Source organism: Phocoena phocoena, chromosome 19, assembly GCF_963924675.1.
Source record: "Phocoena phocoena chromosome 19, mPhoPho1.1, whole genome shotgun sequence".
Lineage (NCBI taxonomy): Eukaryota > Metazoa > Chordata > Mammalia > Artiodactyla > Phocoenidae > Phocoena > Phocoena phocoena.
The window spans coordinates 13,838,515-13,860,278 of NC_089237.1; the positions used below are offsets into that span (position 1 = coordinate 13,838,515).

Consider the following 21,764-nt stretch of genomic DNA (forward strand, 5'->3'; position numbering starts at 1 on the left):
TTTTTTAAAGATTCCACATATAAGTGATATCATGTGATATTTGTCTTTCTCTGTCTGACTTACTTCACTAAGTATGATAATCTCTAGGTCCATCCATGTTGCTTCAAATGGCATAAGTTCATTCTTTCTTATGGCTGAGTAATATTCCATTGTATATATACACCACATCTTTATCCATTCATCTGTCTATGGACATTTAGGTTGCTTCCATGGCTTAGCTATTGTAAATAGTGCTGCAGTGAATATTGGGGTGTGGTCCTGTTTTTTTTTTTCAGTACGCAGGCCTCTCACTGCTGTGGTCTCTCCTGTTGCAGAGCACAGGCTCCGGATGCGCAGGCTCAGCGGCCATGGCTCACGGGCCCAGCCGCTCTGCGGCATGTGGGATCCTTCCGGACCAGGGCACGAACCCACGTCCCCTGCCTCGGCAGGCGGACTCTCTACCACTGTGCCACCAGGGAAGCCTGTGGTCCTGTTTTTGATTTGCCATCCTGGTGGGGCATTGGGTAATAGGGAAGTTCCATAGCTTCTATCTGGACATTCCTACTATAATATCCTCACTGCGCAGGTCAGAGCACCAATGTGGGAATTCTGCCCTTTATTGAGTGTATGGCACTGTAACAGATTGCCACAAATTGTGTGGCTTTAAACAACGCATAGTGATTATCTCACAGTTTGGGAGGTCAGAAGTCTGAAATGTGTCTCAATGAGTTCAAATCAAGGTGTCCACAGGGCTCCATTCCTTTCTGAAGGGTCTAAGGAAGGATCCATTTTCTTGCCTTTTTTAGCTCCTGGAGGCTGTGTGCATTCCTTGGCTTGTGGCCTCTTCATTTTTAAAGCCAGAGATGGCTGGTCAAATCTTTCTGCATCACTCTGACACTGACTCTTCTGCCTCTCTCCTCCACATTTAAGGATACTTGTGATTACATTGGGACCACATTCTCCAGGATAATCTTCCTATTTCAAGGAAATCTGATTAGCGAACTTAATTCCATCCACTCCCTTAATTCTCCTTTGCCTTGTAAAGTAACATATTCACAGGTTCTGGAGATAAGGATGTACACATCTTTGCAGGGGAGGACCATTATTCTGCCTACCACACGAAGTGTGTGTCTTCCTTGTATACATTCAGGGACTAGGAAAAGAACCACAGGGCCCTGGACTTGGGCCAGGATTCTGTTTACATCTGGTCTCCATAAATTCTTATTCTGACTAGTAGACTGCAGTGGTCTTTGGGGTCTCCAGAGACATCCATTCAGCGCTAATATCTAAGAACCCCGAGAAAGTCTGCGTGTATCTTTTCCCCTACTGCACAGCCACCATGGTAACTGGCCCTGGGGCCCTCTATGGAGGGTTTGGGGAAATATTCAAAGTATATACCTGTGACTGCATTACAGACCTTGTCTCAAAAGGTCTTGGCCTCTGTCTCAGACAGTGGGACCTGGATCTGGAAAATGGTAGCTCTGGGAACTGCACAGGAGGCCACGGCAACTATCAGGGAAACTTGAGTTAGATTTCTACCCACCAGACCTGGAATTTTTCCTCCTTATGTGTCAAGTAGCATCTTCTGAGGCCGCTCACCTACTTAATTCCCAGGAACCCTGTGATCAATTGGCCATCAATATAGATCCCCACAAGTCAGTGTAGTCTGATTACTATTCCTCTCTGTTGTTTATTAAGTAGTAATTGTGCCATGTGGTGTCTGACAAACACCCACCTGGCCTCTACCCTTCTGGCATTTGGCTATTCTCATTGAGATCAAAGACTCCTATTCCTCTGTGGCACCCTTGACCTCACCTCCAGTCCACAGTGACAGTCACCACAGAGCTCCTGAAGGATACTGGCACCCCTGTCACATTTCTGTAAATGTCCTGGTAAAGGGAGTAGCCTCCAGGCCTTGAGGTGGAGGAAGGGAGATATGGTTGGCTGAGAGGTCACATAAAATTGACTCATTTAAACATCCCTATTTCTTTGAGTTTTCAGACTCCTTCTTCTACAGTCAGCATTCCAGGGAATTTTCAACCTCATTAACTTTAGGTCACAATTAAATTCAGTCTGAGTTAGCCATTGTAGGAGATTATTCATGCCAAACTCCAATGCCCGAACCTGGCTACATCCACGTCAGTGAATTCAACCCAATCAAACCTTTATTTACCCTCCTTAGGTTACTGTGCTTAGAATCCATTCCCAGGCATATATGCTCCCAGGACTCTTCCTGTGAATTGGCAAGGTCCTGCAGCTCTTTCCATGTGTAGGCCATCTCCTTCTGGGGCAGGCCAGCTGGGCTAAGTTGGGAATCTAACACTCCTTTTGGTCCTGGAGGAATGAGGAGATTGGAAATCCGTTTTGTGAAGCAACCGTGCTAAACGCAGTCGCTGAAGGCAGGGGTGAGTTGGTCCCCCAGACAGGAGAAGGGTTACCTGAGATGATAAGGGAAGTTCAAGGGGGTTTGAGAGTTCAGACTTCTTACCCTTCTCTGTAGCTACTCAGATGTCCCCATCCTAAGCCTCAGGGTCCCACCACTTCCCCACTGTGCCCTTCTCTGAACATTTAATTGGAGCTGCATTTCTGCTTTATGTAGAGTGAGGTCCTGGGTTCAGTCTTCAGCCATATACAGTCTGCAAGGACGAAATGAGGGCTCCTTCAAAGCTGCCACCAAGCCTTTCTCACTGGCCATTGGATTCTCAGTTCGACGTTCACAGCTTTCAGTTTTTCCTTTTCCCCACGTATTTTCTCTGGTGATGTCACTAGAAGCCAAGTGACTCCACAGTCTTTATAATGACCATTATTGCCATAGTATAAAAGTGCCCAAGTCCTTCCAGATCCTAGTGCCTTATCCTCTACCTGCCCTTCATCCCATGCCACCCCCAATAAGTTGAGTGATGATAATGCCACCGAACGCCATTGATTACACATGACCCATCTGTGCCCACCACTCCTACAAGGAGGTTATTGCCGCTCTCCTCAATTATATAAGCAATCCATCACAGGATTCTATTTTGAGGGGCTGCCCTGGGTACCGGGCCACCCCTGGTACCAATTAGTAGCAGGAAACAGGTAGCCCATTCAAATTGGGTAATATGAGAAGAGCTTAATGAAAGGAAGGTGAGGAAAACAAGGAAGAGTGGAATGCTTTGCCATGCCTGGTCCTGAAAGGGCAAGGGCAGGAGTGGTGACTGAAATCCAGAGATGGAGAGGGCTGCCTGACAGGAGCTGTGACCTTCGGTCGAGGGATGTAGCAGCCCGGTGGCAAGCTCTCAGAAAGGCAGCTAGAGGAATGAGCACCCCGACCATCGTCCCTTCCTCTGGTGTTCTCTTGGTGCCCCCATTGGCTGAGCCTATCAGAAACCAGGGTGAGGAAGCCCACTAATGTGGCCCTTAGATACCAGGGACATAAAACAGGATGGGGAAGGGTGAAGAGTGGATTTGAAGGGTCAAAATGTCCAGCAAGACTGTTATTATTATCATATGTATAATTCTGATGTTTAGCAATTCTTGAATTCCTGAGATCCATCTTACTTGATCATTTTAATTTATTTTCTATTCCCTAATGACTCCACTCAGCAAATATATTGTTTGGGATTTTTAATTCTCTGTTTTTATTTTCTAGCCAACTAAAGGATCGTTTCCCCAGTTGCAATTAGTTTTGAGGGAAATGTCCTTGTACTGGTGATTCTTCTTTTTGTGAGAGTCAAGGGGGTTTGTCCTAATGTTCTTGTCCTTAATATCCATCCCCCACCATACAATACCAGGAGAATATTTTCCTATTCTTTTTTTTAAAAAAATGTTTTCCTGTTCTTTTCCAGATCCCTATGCCACCTAGTTATAGCCTTACGAGTCAATGGAACCCAACATTTGCACATCATGATACACACAGGAAGTTGGACTTTTGCCTGGTGTGCTGGGGTAATCCACCAGGCTGCTTGTGGCTGGAGATACCCACCATGCCGGCCTCCCCTAATTGCCTGAAGGGCCGAGGGAACCACCCTCTCAGGCTCACCTCTACTCCGTTTGCCCCTAGATGTGGTTATTATGACCATGTTCTAATCTGTAAAATGTGAGGAGAAGTAATGTGTTCAACTTCCAGGCTGTGCCCTTAAAGGAAAATTGTGCCTTCCCCTTCCTTTCACCCGCTTCTTCTGGCTAGAGTGTGAATGTCATGGGTTGAGCCGTCTTGAACCATGCTCTTGGGATGGAGGAGCAACAAGACAGAAAGAGGCTGGCCCCGACAGCTAACAGAGAGAGAAACTTAGCTTCTTTTTTTTTTTTAACAGATCTTTATTGGAGTATAACTGTTTCACAATACCCTGTTAGTTTCTGTTGCACAACAAAGCGAATCAGCCATATGCATACACATGTCCCCATATCCCCTCCCCCTTGAGCCTCCCTCCCATCCTCCCTATGCCACCCCTCTAGGTCATTGCAAAGCACTGAGCCGATCTCCCTGTGCTATGCCGCTGCTTCCCGTTAGCCAACTATTTTACATCCGGTAGTGCATATATGTCAATGCTACTCTCATTTCTCCCCAGCTTTGCCCTCCCACCCCGTGTCATCAAGTCCATTCTCTATGCCTGCCTCTTTATTCCTGCCCTGCAACTAGGCTCATCAGTACCACTTTTTTTTTTTTTTTTTTAGATTCCATGTATATGCATTAGCATACGGTATTTGTTTTTCTCTTTCTGACTTACTTCACTCTGTATGACAGACTCTGGGTCCATCCACCTCACTACAAATAACTCAGTTTCATTTCTTTTTATGGCTGAGTAATATTCCATTGTATATATGTACCACATCTTCTTTATCCATTCATCTGTTGATGGACACTTAGGTTGCTTCCATGTCCTGGCTACTGTAAATAGTGCTGCAATGAACATTGTGGTGCATGTCTCTTTTTGAATTATGATTTTCTCAGGGTATATGCCCAGTAGTGGGATTGCTGGGTCATATGGTAGTTCTATTTTTAGTTTTTTAAGGAACCTCCATACTGTTTTCCATAGTGGTTGTATCAATTTACATTCCCACCAACAGTGTAGGAGGGTTCCCTTTTCACCACACCCTTTCCAGCATTTACTGTTTCTAGCTTTTGTGATAATGGCCATTCTGACCTGCGTGAGGTGATATCTCATTGTAGTTTTGATTTGCATTTCTCTAATAATTAGTGATGTTGAGTATCTTTTCACGTGCCTCTTGGCCATCTGTGTGTCTTCCTTGGTGAAATGTCTATTTAGGTCTTCCACCCATTTTTTAACTGGATTGTTTGTTTTTTTCTTATTGAGCTCCATGAACTCTTTGTATATTTTGGAGATTAATCTTTTGTCTGTTGTTTCATTTGCAAATATGTTCTCCCATTCTGAGGGTTGTCTTTTTGTCTTGTTTATAGTTTCCTTTGCTGTGCCAAAGCTTTTAAGTTTAATTAAGTCCCATTTGTTTATTTTTGTTTTTATTTCTGTTACTCTAGGAGATGGGCCAAAAAAGATCTTGCTGTGGTTTATGTCAAAGAGGGTTTTTCCTATGTTTTCCTCTAAAAGTTTTACAGTGTCTGGTCTTACATTTAATTTAAGTCTTTAAGCCATTTGGAGTTTATTTTTGTGTATGCTGTTAGGTAGTGAAACTTAGCTTCTTTAAACCACTGTTATTTTGATTCTCTGTCACAGCAGCCAAATCCATTTCCTATTTAATATACCATTCAGTATATATTGACTTAACCTTATGATTTAAAATTTTCTTTTACATGGTGATTATTTTAAAAATTATAAGCAACGAGAAGCAGCCATGGACCAAGTGTGGACCCAAAGCAGGCAGCTCTGAGGCAATTACTGATAAAGTGTAGAGTTGTATTAAAAGCCTGCACCTTGGAGTCAGACAGCCCTGGGTTCAAATTCTGATTCAGCTAATACCTGCCTGTGGTCCTAGGGTGAAGAATTTAACTTCATGGGTCTCAGTTGTTGTTGTTGTTTTCCTTTTTTCTTTTTTTTTTGGCTGTGCTGCATGGCTTGTGGGATCTCAGTTACCCCACAAGGGATTGAACCCGGGTCCTGGCAGTGAAAGCGCTGAGCCCTAAACAGTGGACGGCCAGGGAATTCGCTCGGTTTTCTTATGTGTAAGATGCTGTGATAACTAAATCTTCTAGCAGCATTCAGTGGCCTAGACAGGGCTTTAGCCAATAGGAGCTGCACGCCACTGCCCTCTCTCCCTAGGGATTTGTCTCCCTCTCTGCCTCTTTTCCTCCCATCCTGTTCTTGATCTCCTGTGCTTTCTTTACTTTCACTTTCTGGGTTGCTTCTGCCTTAAGCAGGACTCCTATGACCAGTTGGTGTGTTTTACCTTTAGATGCCTTCAGGAGGCCCGGAGGTCTTCCTGGCTGACCTGTTATTTATTCTCCCTTCTTCTGCAGAGATGCTGCTTCAGCTCACTAGGAGATTCTCTCTCTTTCTTTCTCTCTTCACGGGACCGGACCATGGGCTGCAGAGAAATCCCCCCGGCGCCATGGTGACCAAGCCCAACTTTGTGACCCGCCAGGCCATCCCGTCGGTGCAAGCCATCCCCTTTCTTTTCCTTTACCTTCCCTCTTAACCCTGAGGAAGCCCAGGACAGGGAGCTGGCGCCCTGGGCCACCAAGTCAGTGGTGAGGCACGGCTGGCAGTGGAGAGTGTTGGGCCAGGACAGTCCCGGGCCTTTGATACATCAGATCTTGAAGGAAGGCCACCCACTCTTCTCCATGTTTCTCTGGGGGCTTGTTCCTGGGAGTTGCAGTACATGTTTGATACTTCCTTGGAGAATGTATGCAGAAAAAAAAAAAAGAAGAAAAACAGAGAGGGAAGGAAACAGGAACCAAAATGTCACTTATCCCATGAGGGAGCTGAGGCCCAGTTCTGAGTCCCTCAATCGGCAGAGGGGAGCCCGCTTCCTGTGGTGCCCTCGTTTCTCAGGCATGGGTACCACCTTGGCCCCGAAGGTCCCAGATCACCTCACCCTTCCCTGAGCACTCGACTTCTTGTGCAGACACAGAAAGGTGACCAGTGTCTGGTGGCTTGATGGGACAGACTTGTAGGGACTTCCTGCCTTTTGATGCATGCCATTCCTGTGAGCTGGGCTGGGCCTCTGAAGACGAGAGGACCCTTTAGACTTCCTGAGTGTTTCAACATTTGGACTCTTGGGGTTTGTGGTCGGAGACACTGGCATGAACATTGTGTTCTATAATGTGTGCCTTCCAGGCCCAATAAAGTTAACAAGCAAAGCTTTGTGCAAACCGCCCCCTAACCAAACTGACCCAGAGGGTCTGAATGGCCCTTGACCTTGCTGCCTTTAGTGGAGGATGAGTGAACGGCTGGCTGGCTCTGGGAGGACAAGGGGAACTGCCCAGCTGAGGGGGAGGTGACAGCATGACCTTCTACTGAACCATCCCCTGACCTCCACTCCAGCACCTTGGAGCTCCCTCCACAGGTCACTAGAGATTTCTCGATATTGCTAAGGGCCACACGTATGTTACTGCAGTCTAATCCTCTTCTCACTTTCAGATGAGGAAACAGAGGCTCAGTGAGATTAAGCCATTTCACGTGAGGCCAAGTGGGAGAGTCTGGGGAGAGGTTGTGGCTGGTTTCAGCCCTGTGAGGCCTCTGCTGAGTGGAAGGGGTCAGCGTCCCCAGCGGGTCCCCTTCCTGTTGGCTAGTTCTCCTCTGCCTCCCAAGCATCCGTCCCCTGTCCTGGCGACTGTTTCCAGGGTGGACATGGGACCTAAGCAGGCCCAGTCGAATCTCAGAGAGCGTGCCTTTCAGAAACTTCCAACCTGACCTGGGTAGAACTGTGAAAAGGGGATCTCTAGCAACTTAGTCAAACTTGACCATGTCTCCCCTCACCCCCCATGATTCTGGGAATAGGGTGACTAACCCTCCTGGTTTTCCTGGGACTCTCCTGGTTTTAAAACTCAAAGTCCCATGTCCCGGGAAAAACCCTCATTCTCAGGCAAACTGGAAGTGGTGTTCACGCTACCGGAAAGATCGGTTGCTTAGCCTTCCATCTCCAGCTTCTAGAAAGGAAAAAATGAGCTGGGAGTAAGGTGAGGGGAAATTACAGGAGAGGAGAACTCAAGACAGCCTAGAGGTGGCCCCACCTTTCTGGCTGTCACACAGAAGAAGGGGCTCAGAAAAAAGATGGACCAGTTTCTGCTAAACGTGACCAAGGGCTAGGGTGGGGAGCTCCTCCTGTGGGAGCATTTAAAAGAGAATTTAGCAGAATGGATGCCTGCTTTGGGGCCCACCTCCAGGCCATTCCCAAGATGATTCCATGTCTTCCATCAAGAAAGATCCCTTTGTTTCTCAGTCTACAGGAAGCACATAGAAGAATGTAGATTTTTACATATTGACGTAAAAAGATGCTCAGGACAAATTGCTTAAGCAAAAAAAGTAGGTTGCAGATGCTTTGCACCATATGAGCTCTTTTCTGTAAGTAAATGTATTAGAAGAAACCTGCCAGGATGAGACCTCCTGCTACCTTTAACGTCTTACCAAAGACAAGCTTAAAGATTCTTGCTTTGGTTTTCAGAGAGGAAGAAGACAAAATACCCCAGCTTTTATTATAATACTCATAATGTTCATAACAACTTTCCAAGCTTTGAGCTGCTCACTGCATTTCACCATAAACGCAAGGCCCAGAGCTTGTCTGGAGATTGCTGTGGTCACGCCAAGTGTTGAGAGAGTTTTCTTGCTTTTTCTGTTCTTCTGGGAACTTGAATTAATGCATCTGCCCATTTCTATGCCGAGCACTGTGTTTGTGGTTCTTTTCTTTTCTTTTCTTTTCTTTTTTAATTTATTTATTTATTATTTATTTTTGGCTGTGTTGGGTCTTCGTTTCTGTACGAGGGCTTTCTCTAGTTGCGGCGAGCGGGGGCCACTCTTCATCGCGGTGCGTGGGCCTCTCACTGTCACGGCCTCTCTTGTTGAGGAGCACAGGCTCCAGACGCACAGGCTCAGTAGTTGTGGCTCACGGGCCTAGTTGCTCTGCGGCATGTGGGATCTTGCCAGAACAGGGCTCGAACCCGTGTGCCCTGCATTGGCAGGCAGATTCTCAACCACTGCGCCACCAGGGAAGCCCTGTGGTTCTTTTCTTATACAGCCAAATTAATTTTCATCAAAAGTTTCCTGGTACAGGTTTTATGACATTAATGCCCTTTAGCCAAAATGCAGAGTCCAAATTTTTGAGCCCACCAGGGCAGAGCTACTGTGGAGAATCTGCAGGAACTGTTTTTCTCTCTTCTGGCTGCCAAATAAGACTTCAGGCCACAGCCTCCATGGTCTTGAGGCTAGACCACCTCAGCAGTGCTGGGAGATTCCTCTGCTCGGGCCCCTGAGCGTGGGCCCCGGGCTCGTTCAGGCCAAGCTTGCTTTCTTGCCCACTCTGGGGAAAGGCACAGAAAGCAGGTTTCCGAGAGATCCCTGGGCAATGGGCTTTTAGACCGTCTAACCTCTGACCTCAAATCAAGATTAGTAAAACGACTTGCTAGAAAGGTACTCCCTTTGACATTTCCTACAGAGCCTTAACACAGCCACTCTCGATCCTCTCTCTGCCACTGAGTTATTCCTCCCCCAGATGGCAGACACGGCACCAAGACGTGCTGCCTCGCCAAGTGTTCATTTCCTCACTCATATCATCCCCAGGGAGACGCTGGCACAGAAGCAGGTTAATCTCACAGCCCACCAGAGCTGGTTGTGGGCTTGGAATCAGCATTCTCTCCCCTTCAGCAATCAGTCACCCAAGCTGGGAACCCCAAAGAAGGAAACACCTGTTCGCCCTGTCTTAGGGTTGGGCCGCACATTCCCCAAGATACAGTGAGTCACCATGAGACCATGGAGCAGAATTTACTCATCCCCCAGGAATGGACCCTTGGAAGGCTCCAGAATGACTAGCCTCAAGTGTTCTGTCTCAGGCACAGGGCATTTCCCCCCCAACCATGTCTGCAGTCACTTCCTCTCTGGACACATCCTGTTTCTGAGAGCAGGCAACTTGCCAGGCAGATCGCAGCCTCTGTTGCTGGAAGCAGACGGGCGGAGACATCCTTCCTCTAATTTCTAGTACCTAATCCCATCTTCCTTCCCAGTCAGAGATATTGATCAGCATCTCCGCTTTTCCCAGGTCCCTGCATGCCAGGAAGGGAGAGTATAGAAGGAAAATGTTTCTATAGGCAACTCCAACTTACTGGAGATGCTTAGAAACCACCTCTGATTTGTCATCAGCTTCTCAGGCACGGGTAATCAAGAAAGGATCTGGGGCAAGGATCCTTTCCATCCATTCATTCACTCAGACAATAAATATTTATTTAGTACCTACTATGTGCCAAGCCTATTCTAGATGCTGGGCTACGGAGGTAAACAAAACATAAAAATCAATGTCCTCATGGCAATTAGGTATGATCCACTGGCAGGGACAGCTGATAAACAGATAAAACATATAAAAATTATGGCATGTAAGAGTGATAAATGCTAAGTGGAGAAAACAAAGCTGGGAAAGCAAATATGAAATGCTGAGCACAGAGAGAAGTATGAAATGTTCAACAAGGGGGCTGGAGAAGTCTTTGCTGGAAGAAGAAGTTTTGAGTAAAGACTGGAAGGAGGCAAGGAAGTGAGCAGTGGGGGGCAAGAGCATTCTAGGCAGAGGCAGTAGCACGTGCAAAGGCCCTGAGGTGGAAGTGTGCCTGGGCTGTTTGGTGAACAGGGGAAAGGCCAGTGTGGCTACAATGGAGTGAGGAGGGGAAAGGCACAGGAGTCAAAGTCAGAGAGGTAAAGGGAGCCATACCATGCTGTAACCTGTGAGTAGTAGTGTGGACTTTGGTTGTCACTCTGTGATATGGGATGCCACAGGAGAATTTTAATACAAGAGTGACAGGGAGCCAGGAGACCACTTAGATGGGCACTGCAATAGTCTAGGGGAGAGATAATGATGGTCTAGAGAGGTAGGGCAGGGGGTATGGTGACCAGTGGTTCCAGAATATTCTGAAGATAGAGCTCACAGGATCTGCTGATAGGATACGGGGTATGAAAAAATACAAGGAGAAAAAGATAACACCAATGTTTTTAGCTCAAGTAAATTGAAGAATGGAGCTGCTATTAATTAAGATGGGGACCCCTGTAGGAGGAGCTGGTCCAGGGCAGAATATCAAGAATTTGGTTTTGGCCATAGAAAGTTTGAGATGCCTATTAGACATCCACATGGAGTTGTCGAGTAGGCTATGCAGACATGGGTCTGTGGTTCAGAGTAGAGGTCCTGGCTAGAGATATAACTCTGGAGTCATGCTTTTAGTGCCGGCTCCAGCTAGCTTGGGTTTTATTTCATGTGCTGAACTTTTGAAAAATATAATCTTTAAAGACTTCTAGTAAGTGATCCTTTAAAGATGTAGGTCAGATTATGCGATTTCTCTACTTTGAACCTTCAAATGATTTCCCTTTTCACTCAGATTAAAAAGCAAAATCTGAGGACAGTTTGGCAGTGTCTACCAAAGAAAAACCCATGCCCCCAGATCCCATCCCTGATAGCTACTCAACTGAAATGCATACTCACGTGTTCCAAAAGACACAAACGAGAATGAATGCTCATAGCAGTATTATTCGAAATAGTCCTCAAACTGGAAACAATCCAAATGTTGATCAGTGGTAGAATAGAGAGAGAAATGGTAGTTTATTCACACAGTGCAATACCACACAGTAACGAAAAAAACAAACCATGACTATACATAACAACGTGGACAAATCTCATGAACATAACATTAAATGAACAAAGTCAGACACCAAAGGGTAATACTGTATGATTCCATGTAGTTTTGCATGTAGTTCAAAAATAGGCAAAATTAATCTATGGTAATAGAAGTTGAAGTCATGGTTATCCTTGGGGTGATAATGACAAAGGAGGCATGAGAGAGGCTTCAGGGCTGCTGGCAGTGTTCTGAAGTTCAGTTGGGAAGGTGGTTTAAATGGGTGAGTCCAGTTGGTGAAAATTCATTGAGTTGTACATTTACAATTTGTGTACTTTTCTCTACCTGCGTTGTATTTCTATACAAAGCTTACACAAAGTCCTTATCTAAAAGGCCCTGCGTGGCAATGCCACGCCCTCTCCCCAACCCCCTTTTCCGACTGCACCCAAACTTTGCTCACTCCACTCAATATGTTGTTTTCCAACATACACTGTTGGTTGTTCCTCCCTTGAGGGTTTTGTACTTCCAGCTCCCTCTGCTTCCAGATCTCTACACAGCCTGCTTCCTAGCCTAATCAGGTCTCTGCTTGAACTTCTCCTCATCAGAGAACTCTCCCCTGACAAACCTCTGCGAAATAACATCTTCCACCACTTTTGTCTCCTTACCCTTCTTAATCTTTCCTAAGCATTTACCACTGCTTTACATATTATGGGTTTCTTTCCTCATTAATTTATTGTCTATCTCTCTTACTAGAATCTAGATTGAGAATAGATACTTTGTTTTCATTCATTTTTGTATTTGCAGTGCCTGAATTGGGGCCTGGCACATGGTAGGTGTTCAGTAAATGTTTACTGGATGAGTTAATGCAATATACAACACAAATAAGCCAGACATCGTTCCCGCCCTCATTGAGAAAAGAACGCTTAGATCTTTAAAAGGAGTGTAAATAGTCTAGCTAGCTCTGAGGTAGGAGTTGTATTTCTTTGCGTTTTCATAGAGTCTAGGACAGGGACTGACCTATAGAGCGGATTTTCAATGAATGATTATTGTGGTCTTCAAAGCTACATTTCTGGGCTTAGAAATTCATTCCCTCAAAGAAAGAATGAAGACAATTGACTGAATAAATACATGAATATTTTTAGTCCCATCTGGTTTCCAAGCCATAGAAAGGAGACTGGATCCTAGCCCACTGGCAAGTTCTTGAAATCAAGTTTGTGTGTGTGTGTCTGGTGTGCTAACACCATCAATTTATTGGAGATCACCAAATTGTACCACATTTGGACATCTTGACAAGAGCACTACATTCTGAGTAGCAATTCTAGGGTATCGGGGCTCCCAGCGTGCGGAGACTGGACTTGTCTTGATAAGTAGGATTAAGGCAGGGCAGCAAGGAGCTCTAAGTAAGAACTTAAGACAGGGCTCCAGAAAGGGAACCCTCCTACACTGTTGGTGGGAATGTAAACTGGTGCAGCCAGTATGGAGGTTCCTTAAAAAACTAAAAATAGAGTTGCCATATGATCCAGCAATCCCACTCCTGGGCATATATCTGGACAAAAACTTGAATTCAAAAAGACACATGCACCCCTACGTTCATAGCAGCACTATTCGCAATAGCCAAGACATGGAAACAACCTAAATGTCCATCGACAGATGAATGGATAAAGAAGATGTGGTACTTATGTACAATGGAACACTACTCAACCATAAAAAAGAATGAAATAGGGGGGTGGGAGGGAGGTCCAAGAGTGAGGATATATATGTATACATATAGCTGATTCACTTCAGAAACTAATATAATATTGTAAAACAATTATCCTTCAATTAAAAAAAAACTTAAAAAAATGAAATAATGCCATTTGTAGCAACATGGATGGACCTAGAGATTATCTTACTAAGTGAAGTAAGTCAGAAAGAAAAAGACAAATAGCATATGATATCACTTATATGTGCAATCTAAAATATGACACAGGGACTTCCCTGGTGGCGCAGTGGATAAGACACTGCACTCCCAGTACAGGGGGTCCGGTTTGATCCCTGGTCAGGGAACTAGATCCCACGTGCATGCTGCAACTAAGAGTTCACATGCCACAAGTAGGGAGCCCGCCTGCTGTAACTAAGGAGCACATGAGCCGCAACTAAGACCCGGCGCAACCAAATAAATAAATAAATAAAATAAAATATGACACAAAAGAACTTATTTACGAAACAGACTCACAGATATAGAGGACGAACTTGTGGTTGCCAAGAGGAAGGGGGAGTGGGGGAGGGATGGATTGGGAGTTTGGGATTAGCAGATGCAAGCTATTATATGTAGAATGGATGAACAACAAGGTCCTACTGTGTAGCACAGGGAACTATATTCAATATCCTGTGATAAACCATAATGGAAAAGAATATGAAAAAGAATGTGTATATATGTACAGCTGAATCACTTTGCTATACAGCAGAAATTAATACAGCATTGTAAATCAACTATAATTCAATAAAATAGATTTTAAAAAGACAGGGCTCCGGATTTGGGGAGGAACAGGGACATTGGGTAGGGGACCAAGCAGGACAGGTCACTAGTTCAAGGATGTGCCTGGGCTGGTATCCTGGCTGGGAGTCTCACGTCCATTCATATCTTCAAGTTGGCCATCCCTGCCCTGTTCTGATAGTGATGTGAGCATTTGGCCACAGCGTGCAATAGGCTTCACCTGCACTGCCCAACTCTAAACCCAGAGTGCTGGCCTCCTGGGTGCATGAGAGGATCATGGGATTTAAAGGGTTACATGACTGGTCATAACCCTCCTCCTGCCTGTTGGGTCTTTTATCCCACCAGCTCACATACCTTCTCAAATAGTAATTAACCTCCCCACAGCCCCAAGTGGAAGCTAGAGACTTTAAACACAGTGTTCCTTGTTCAGCTGGGAGAAAAGAGGCAGGAGCACTTCTAAGTGTCTTGGCTGGAGGGCACGCACAGTGAGTCAGCGACATCTCCCAGGAGGGGAGTCTGGAGTCCTGTCCACAAGTGACATGTTTTACTTTAATCACTACCCCACCCAGCGCCTTCTTGTCGCTTCCTTCACAGCTCTGTGGTGTCTGTTACCACTCCTCCACCAGCTTGCCCTCTCCCAAAAATGTGTTGGAATTTTTCAACCATGAGATATTTTGCTTCCTTTGTTTTTCTTCTTTCCTCATAGGTTTGTAATCTTTTTATTTCTTTACTATCATTGTAATGAGCTCTCCCGAGACAGAGGAGAAAAACCCATATGGACAGTCTGCCATTATTAAAAATTAAATTTGAAAATTATACTGATACCACCGCTTTCAAAAAATTCAGGGAAAAAAAGGTAGGGGGAATCTCTTGTCTCTCCTCCCAACAAAACCACTTATTATCCTCCGGTGTTTTGCTCATATGATTCTTTGCTATGCATGATTTCAGAATGTGGTCATATTCTTGGTTTGCATAAAGTTTATATCCTTCTTTTTTCACTTGACATTTGTATCAGAAGCATTTCCCCTACATTTTGACATACTCTTTTTAATCATCGCTTTAAAGGGATTTCATCAGGGAGATTTACAAGAATACACTTTAACCAGAATCCTATTGTTGGTCTCTGTTACCAGATATTTAAGGTGTCCCTGGTATTCATAAGGGGTGTCTATACTCAGTTTTTTTTATAAACTAGAAGAAGGTATCACTTGAATGTTTTCAGTGAAATTTGATATATTATAAGGGTATATAAATTAATGGGGGATATAGATAACTAAAAAAAAAACAGTGTTGGGGACAACTGAGTAGCCAACTGGAAGAAAAAAACCCTCAAATCCATATCTTGAACTAGGACATATTTCAAGATCACCAAATATTTAGATGTCCAAAAAAAAAAAAACCCTAAGAAGCTATAAAAATACTTGAAAAATCCACTGGAGAATTTTTTTATTGTTTCATAAATGAAAATCTTGTCCAAGTATGGAACGAAGTCCAGCATCCATAAAATTTAAAAATGAATAAATATGATCATATAAAATCTAATTTCTTCATGGCAGAAACCTCTATACAAACTGTCAAAAGAAAAATGACAAACTGTGAAATACATTTTCGATTTTGAATACAGAAAGGGCTAATTTCTCTAATATATTAAGAGTTTCTACAATTGGTAAGGGAACAAGCCAGTAACCTAGTGGAAAATGGTCAAAGACTATGTAGAGATATTTCACAGAAAAGGAAACAAAATATTCTTAAACATATGAAAAAATGTTCACTTTAAGAGCAATTCATTGGAAAATTACCTGGACAGTAACACTATTTCTTCAGATTGAGAGGGACCAAAAATGCAGTTTAGCTTCATGGTTAAGATCCTAAACCCTAGCTTAGAGAACCTTGGTTTGAATCCCCATCCCACCGTCTATGAGTTAGGTGGGTACGTTTACCATTTAACTCATTGATTTATCATGAGCAACGATGCCCTTTTGTGATATTGTGATTTATACATTTGGTCTTGGTCCTGTGGCTGGCACAGAGCTCCTAAAACCCTTGGAATTTCCAAAGTGAGGAGAGTGGTAAAGGTGTCTTTTGTTATGTTAATATGATCTATGGTTAGGGGCTGGTTGCCAGGAGACCCAACCAAGTAATTAGAGAGTTAGCACTTTCAGTCCCACCTCCCCGACCTCCTGGGAGTGGGAGGGGCTGGAGATTGAGTTCAATTACCAATGGCCAATGATTTAATCAATCATGCCTGTGTGCTGAAACCTCCATAAAAACCCAAAAAGGAGAGGGTTCTGAGAGCTTCGGGGTTGGTGAACATGTGGAGATTGGTGAGGGTACCGCTTTGGGAGAGAGCATGGAAGCTCCTTACCCTTTCCATGTACCTTGTTCCATGCATCTCTTCCATCTGTCTGTTCCTGAATTAAATCCTCTTGTAATAAACTGGTAATCTAGTAAGTAAAATGTTTCTCTGAGTTCTGTGAGCTGCTCTAGCAAATTAATTGAAACTAAGGAGTGGGTTGCTGGAACCTCTGATCTGTAGCCAGTCAGTCAGAAGTACAGGCAATAACCTAGGCTTGTGATCAGCCTCTGAAGGGGGATGTGGGCAGTCTTGTAGGACTGAGCCTTTAACCTGTGCAATCTGATGCTATCAGATAGTGTAGAACTGAATTGAACTGTAGGATACCCAGCTGGTGTCAGAGCATTGCTTGGTGGTGTGTGGGGGAAACCCCTATCTACACATTGGAATTTGGGTGCAGAACCCTTTTGACTTTATAAGGGTATTTGTTGTACTGTTGACTAATTAGCAAAAGATTGGAAACAACCTAATAAAGGATGGGTTAAATAAGTTAAGATATAACCAAGTTATGCACTGAGAGGGATGAGAATTCAAGAAAACAAGGTGTGAAAAAGATTATGTATTATCAGTTTCCAAACTGTAATATTGGCTAGTCCCTAATATTGTCCCTAAGCGGGGGGCTGGGACAAGATTTCACTGTGTATCCCTTTGTATTTTTTGATTTTTGAGTGAAATTTGTTGCCCATTCACAGAAAACTAACGTTTCCATTTTAAAAATAGAAGCTGCCAGCAGTAGGACTGATCTTTTTTTTTTTTTTTTTAGAGATCAAAATATCAGCTTTATTATCAATGAAATAAAGAGCTAGTTGACTTGTTCTCCAGTCATGCCCCCTGCGAGATCTCCCTGGTTAGAGAGAACTGCCGACCTTGCCTCGGAGGGACAGAGCCCATCTTTGCATTAGGAGACCATTAGCTTTCAAGGTGAGAGAACCAACCCCTCAGGGGTGGGGCCATACATGCTCAGTTCCTTTTCCCAAAATCACTCATCAGATGAGACACCTCTCTGTTGAGACGGAATGAAGACTGATCTTTTAAAAAAATTTATTATTTTTGGCTACGTTGGGTCTTCGTTGCTGTGCGTGGGCTTTCTCTAGTTGCGGGGGGTGCTACTCTTCTTTGCGGTGCGCAGACTTCTCATTGCAGTGGCTTCGCCTGTTGCGGAGCACGGGCTCTAGGCGCGCGGGCTTTAGTAGTTGTGGCTCGCGGTCTCTAAGCGTGCAGGCTCAGTAGTTGTGACACACAGGCTTAGTTGCTCCGCAGCATGTGGGATCTTCCTGGACTAGGGATCGAACCCGTGTCCCCTGCATTGGCAGGCGGATTCTTAACCACTGCGCCACCAGGGGAGCATAGGACTGATCTTTAGGAAGACCCCTTTGGGTGGCTCCTTGTGGTCAGGTACATGTAAAGCAAAGAGCACCCCAGACTCAGGGCTTCCAAGAGTTCAGAGTGTGAGACCATTCCATCCAAACTCTTTGGACGGCAGAGCTCAAAAGTTGTGGGGAAGTGGTGGGAAAATCTTCCCTTAATGAGGCTTCATAGTATTAGTCTCACTAATGGGCTGAGATGATCCTCATTGTCGTCGAAAAGACACCGGAGGGTGGCGGCGTGGGGTGGGGGGAGGTGCTGGAGGAGGAACTCACCAGGGTGCGCCAGGGAGGGGCTGGGGCCGGAAGCCTGCCCTCCTGGGGGAATGAGCAGCGGTAGCCAACCTGTGCCCAAGTGCCCAGCAGCCTCCTTCCAACCCTCTGGGAGAGCCACCCAGCAACTGTGGCAGAGATGGGCCCCTTTGGTGACTGACCCATTTTCTCAGTCAAAAAGAAGCACAGAAGCTTTTGGGGAAAGCTTCTTGGGATAAAAGAAAGACAGCAACTTGTCTCCAGTCATGTAAATTATAGAGAAGATGGGTCCTTATTTTTGTCCCTTTGCTGGAGAAACAGGGCACATGCTTAAATAATACCGTGATGAGCAGCTCTCTACTTAGTGCTTTCCCACATCCTATATTATTGGTTTTTTGAATCAGATTCTGAGAAGTGAGATTATGGTAAAGCTATGGACATTTTATATATGACTTTGTCAAAGAGTTACATCCAAGTTATATATTTCCAGCTGTGTAAAAGACAGAGTCCTTCCACATGATGACTTGAGCATGAAAGTTCATAATCACCAAAGAGTAGAAACATCCCAAATGCCCATGATGAATAGATAGACAAAAATGAGGTCTATTCATACAATAGAATATTATTCATTAATGAAAAGGATTGTAATACTGACACATGCTATGACATGGATGAACTTTGAAAACATTATAGTGAATAAAAGAAGCCAGTCACAAAAGACCACTTACTGTAAATCCATTTATTTGAAATGTCCACAATAAGCAAATCTAAAAAGGCAGAAAGTAGATTTGCGGTTGTCTACTGCTGAAGGAGAGAGGGGTGGGAAGTGACTTTTAGTGAGTTCAGTGTTTCTTTCTGGGGTGATGAAAATGTTCTAAAATTAGATAGTGATATGGTTGTACAACTCTGTGAATACACTAAAACCCACTGGATTGTACACTTTAAAAGGATGAATTGCATGGCAAGTGAATTATACCTCAATAAGGCTATTATAAAAAAAAGGCAGTGAGTTCTATGAAACTAACATGAGGTTATTCTTTATTGTTGTATTTTCCTGATTCAATCAATTATACATATTTTAACGTTTGAATAATTAAAAAAATTTTTATAGGGAAACCTTTATTTTAAAAAATTTTTATTTTTTTAACATCTCTATTGGAGTATAATTGCTCCACAATGGTGTGTCAGTTTCTGCTTTACAACAAAATGAATCAGCTATACATATACATATATCCCCATTAAATATTTTTGAATATTAAAAAATTTTCTTTGAACTACATGTGCAAGTACTTTGTCCATTAATCGTTTGGGTTCTTGGGGTTTTTTTCTTGTAAATTTGTCTACATAATAAAAATATTAAAACTTTCCTAATCACATTTGGGAACAGAGTGCAGTCTGTTTCTTTTACTTTTGTGTTAATTTTTCTTGGGTCTGCATAAGTTTTAAAAATAATTTTATAGAGTTAAATTAATAATTTTTTCCTTTGTAGTCACTTTTATTGTTTTTAGGCTTGGGAAGTTATTCTCTGAAGGAAATAATAAAGAAAAGTAAATGAATCAGAAATAAGTTTGAATTGATAAACAAACTGAAGGGCTGATTCTTTGAAATATTAAAACAATCTGATGATCTAAGTAGACAAAAAAAGGGGGAACCCTCACAATAACTACAATTAGAAATGAGGAAGAGAATATAATATCAGATGGGACGAAACCCCTTAAAAATTAAAACATATGATGTTCAACTCAATTCTAGTAAATCTGCAATTCTTGATGAAGTGGAAAATTTTTCAGGAGAACTATAAATGACCATAATTGATCCATGAAAAAGTAGTGTATCAGAATAAGCAAACAGGTACGGAAGAAACTGAATATGTATGTCATTAAAGAAAACAAATAAATTCCAAGAAAGTCTCTGAGTTCAGAGAATTTGCCAGTCCACACTGTCAGCTTTTAGGAAAAGAAAGGCTGGTGGGCATGTAGTGAGACTGAGTCTCATTTTCCCGAAAAAAGGCTGTACCTAGAAAGAGTTCATGCCTTTTGACTTCAAGGTAATCCCAGTTCTAGGACTCAGTCTAATAAAATGACCAGGGAGTCATGAGCAAGTGTATCTTTTTTTAATATATAAAATTATTTATTTATTTATTTTTGGCTGCATTGGGTCCTCTTTGCTGCGCATGGCCTTTCCGTAGTTGCGGCGAGCGGGGGCTACTCTTCGTTGTGGTGCATGGGCTTCTCATTGCAGTGGCTTCTCTTGTTGAGGAACACGGGCTCTAGGCGTGCGAGCTTCAGTAGTTATGGCACGCAGGCTCTGTAGTTGTGGCACACAGGCTCAGTAGTTGTGGCATGCAGGCCCAGTTGCTCTGCGGCATGTGGGATCTTCCCGGACCAGGGCTCGAACCCATGTCCCCTGCATTGGCAGGTGGATTCTTAACCACTGTGCCACCAGGGAAGCCCAGCAAGTGTATTCTTTATAGATGTAAACTAGTGGAAAATTGGAAACAACCTAAATATTCATCACTATTGGAATGGGCAATAAATCAAGTATGTTTACAAGATAAAATACTGTATAGCCGGGCTTCCCTGGTGGTGCAGTGGTTGGGAGTCCACCTGCCGATGCAGGGGACACGGGTTCGTGCCCCGGTCCAGGAAGATCCCACATGCCGTGGAGCGGCTGGGCCCATGAGCCATGGCCGCTGAGCCTGCGCGTCCGGAGCCTGTACTCAGCAACAGGAGAGGCCACAACAGTGAGAGGCCCGCGTACCGAAAAAAAAAAAAAAACTATATAAAAAAAAAAACCAAAAAAACTATATAGCCACTTATAATAATAATATTTAATGATATGGAAACAGTCTCATGATAGGTGAAAAATCTGGATGTAAAATTGTTTTTACAGTGTGATTACAACTTGGTTTAAATTTTTTTATGTTTTGCATAAAAACACAAGCTGGATTGAAATATTAATATGATTTTATCTAAATATTAAAATTTTTCTCCTTTGTACTTCTCTGATTTTCCAAATCTTCTACATTGAACATATATTACTTTTATAATCAGAAAAATATTATTTAAAATACATAAATTTGCATAGAATCAGCAGTCAAAGGAAATATACAATGGTTATCTTTGAGTGATAGATAAGTCATTTTTAGTTTCTCCTTTATAGTGTTTACCATTTTCCAAATTTTATAATGAGCAATTTTTTCTTTTTTATAATAAACATTTAAAAAAACAATCAGTCTCCATAGGCTAGATAACCTTTTAAGTATATTTTTAAGATTCTCATAATTACTTTTAAGAGAATGTTAAATACACATGGTAAATATCATATTGTACATATTATTTTGTAATTTATTTTCCCTTAATGTATTATGACCATTTTTAATGAACATTTTAATGCTTTTAAATATTCATCTAAGATATAATTTTTAATGGTTTTGTATTTTCTCATTATAGTTTTTACCAGATTTTGATTTTCTAATTCAAACTCTGCTTCAATGAACATTCTTATTCATAAATCTTTCTCAGATACTCCTCCAGTTTAAGTTCTCCTCAGTTTCCTGAATGACGGTAGCTCAGCCTCTGATTTCTCTCCAGCGCAACAGGACACTTATCCCCTCCCCAGGTGGGCAGTCCAGATCAGTGC

The 21,764-nt window shown here is 43.3% G+C and overlaps 1 protein-coding gene across 1 annotated transcript in view; it reads left to right on the top strand.

Annotated features, from left to right (window-relative positions):
- The first annotated feature begins 6,483 nt into the window (after window positions 1-6,483).
- Window positions 6,484-21,764, top strand: part of SMURF2 (SMAD specific E3 ubiquitin protein ligase 2) — a 144,749-nt gene continuing 129,468 nt past the window's right edge. Inside the window, exons 1-2 of the mRNA XM_065897955.1 lie at window positions 6,484-6,528; window positions 9,583-9,821. Of these exons, the coding sequence (XP_065754027.1) occupies window positions 6,484-6,528; window positions 9,583-9,821 (284 nt within the window). The remainder of the gene's footprint in view (window positions 6,529-9,582; window positions 9,822-21,764) is intronic.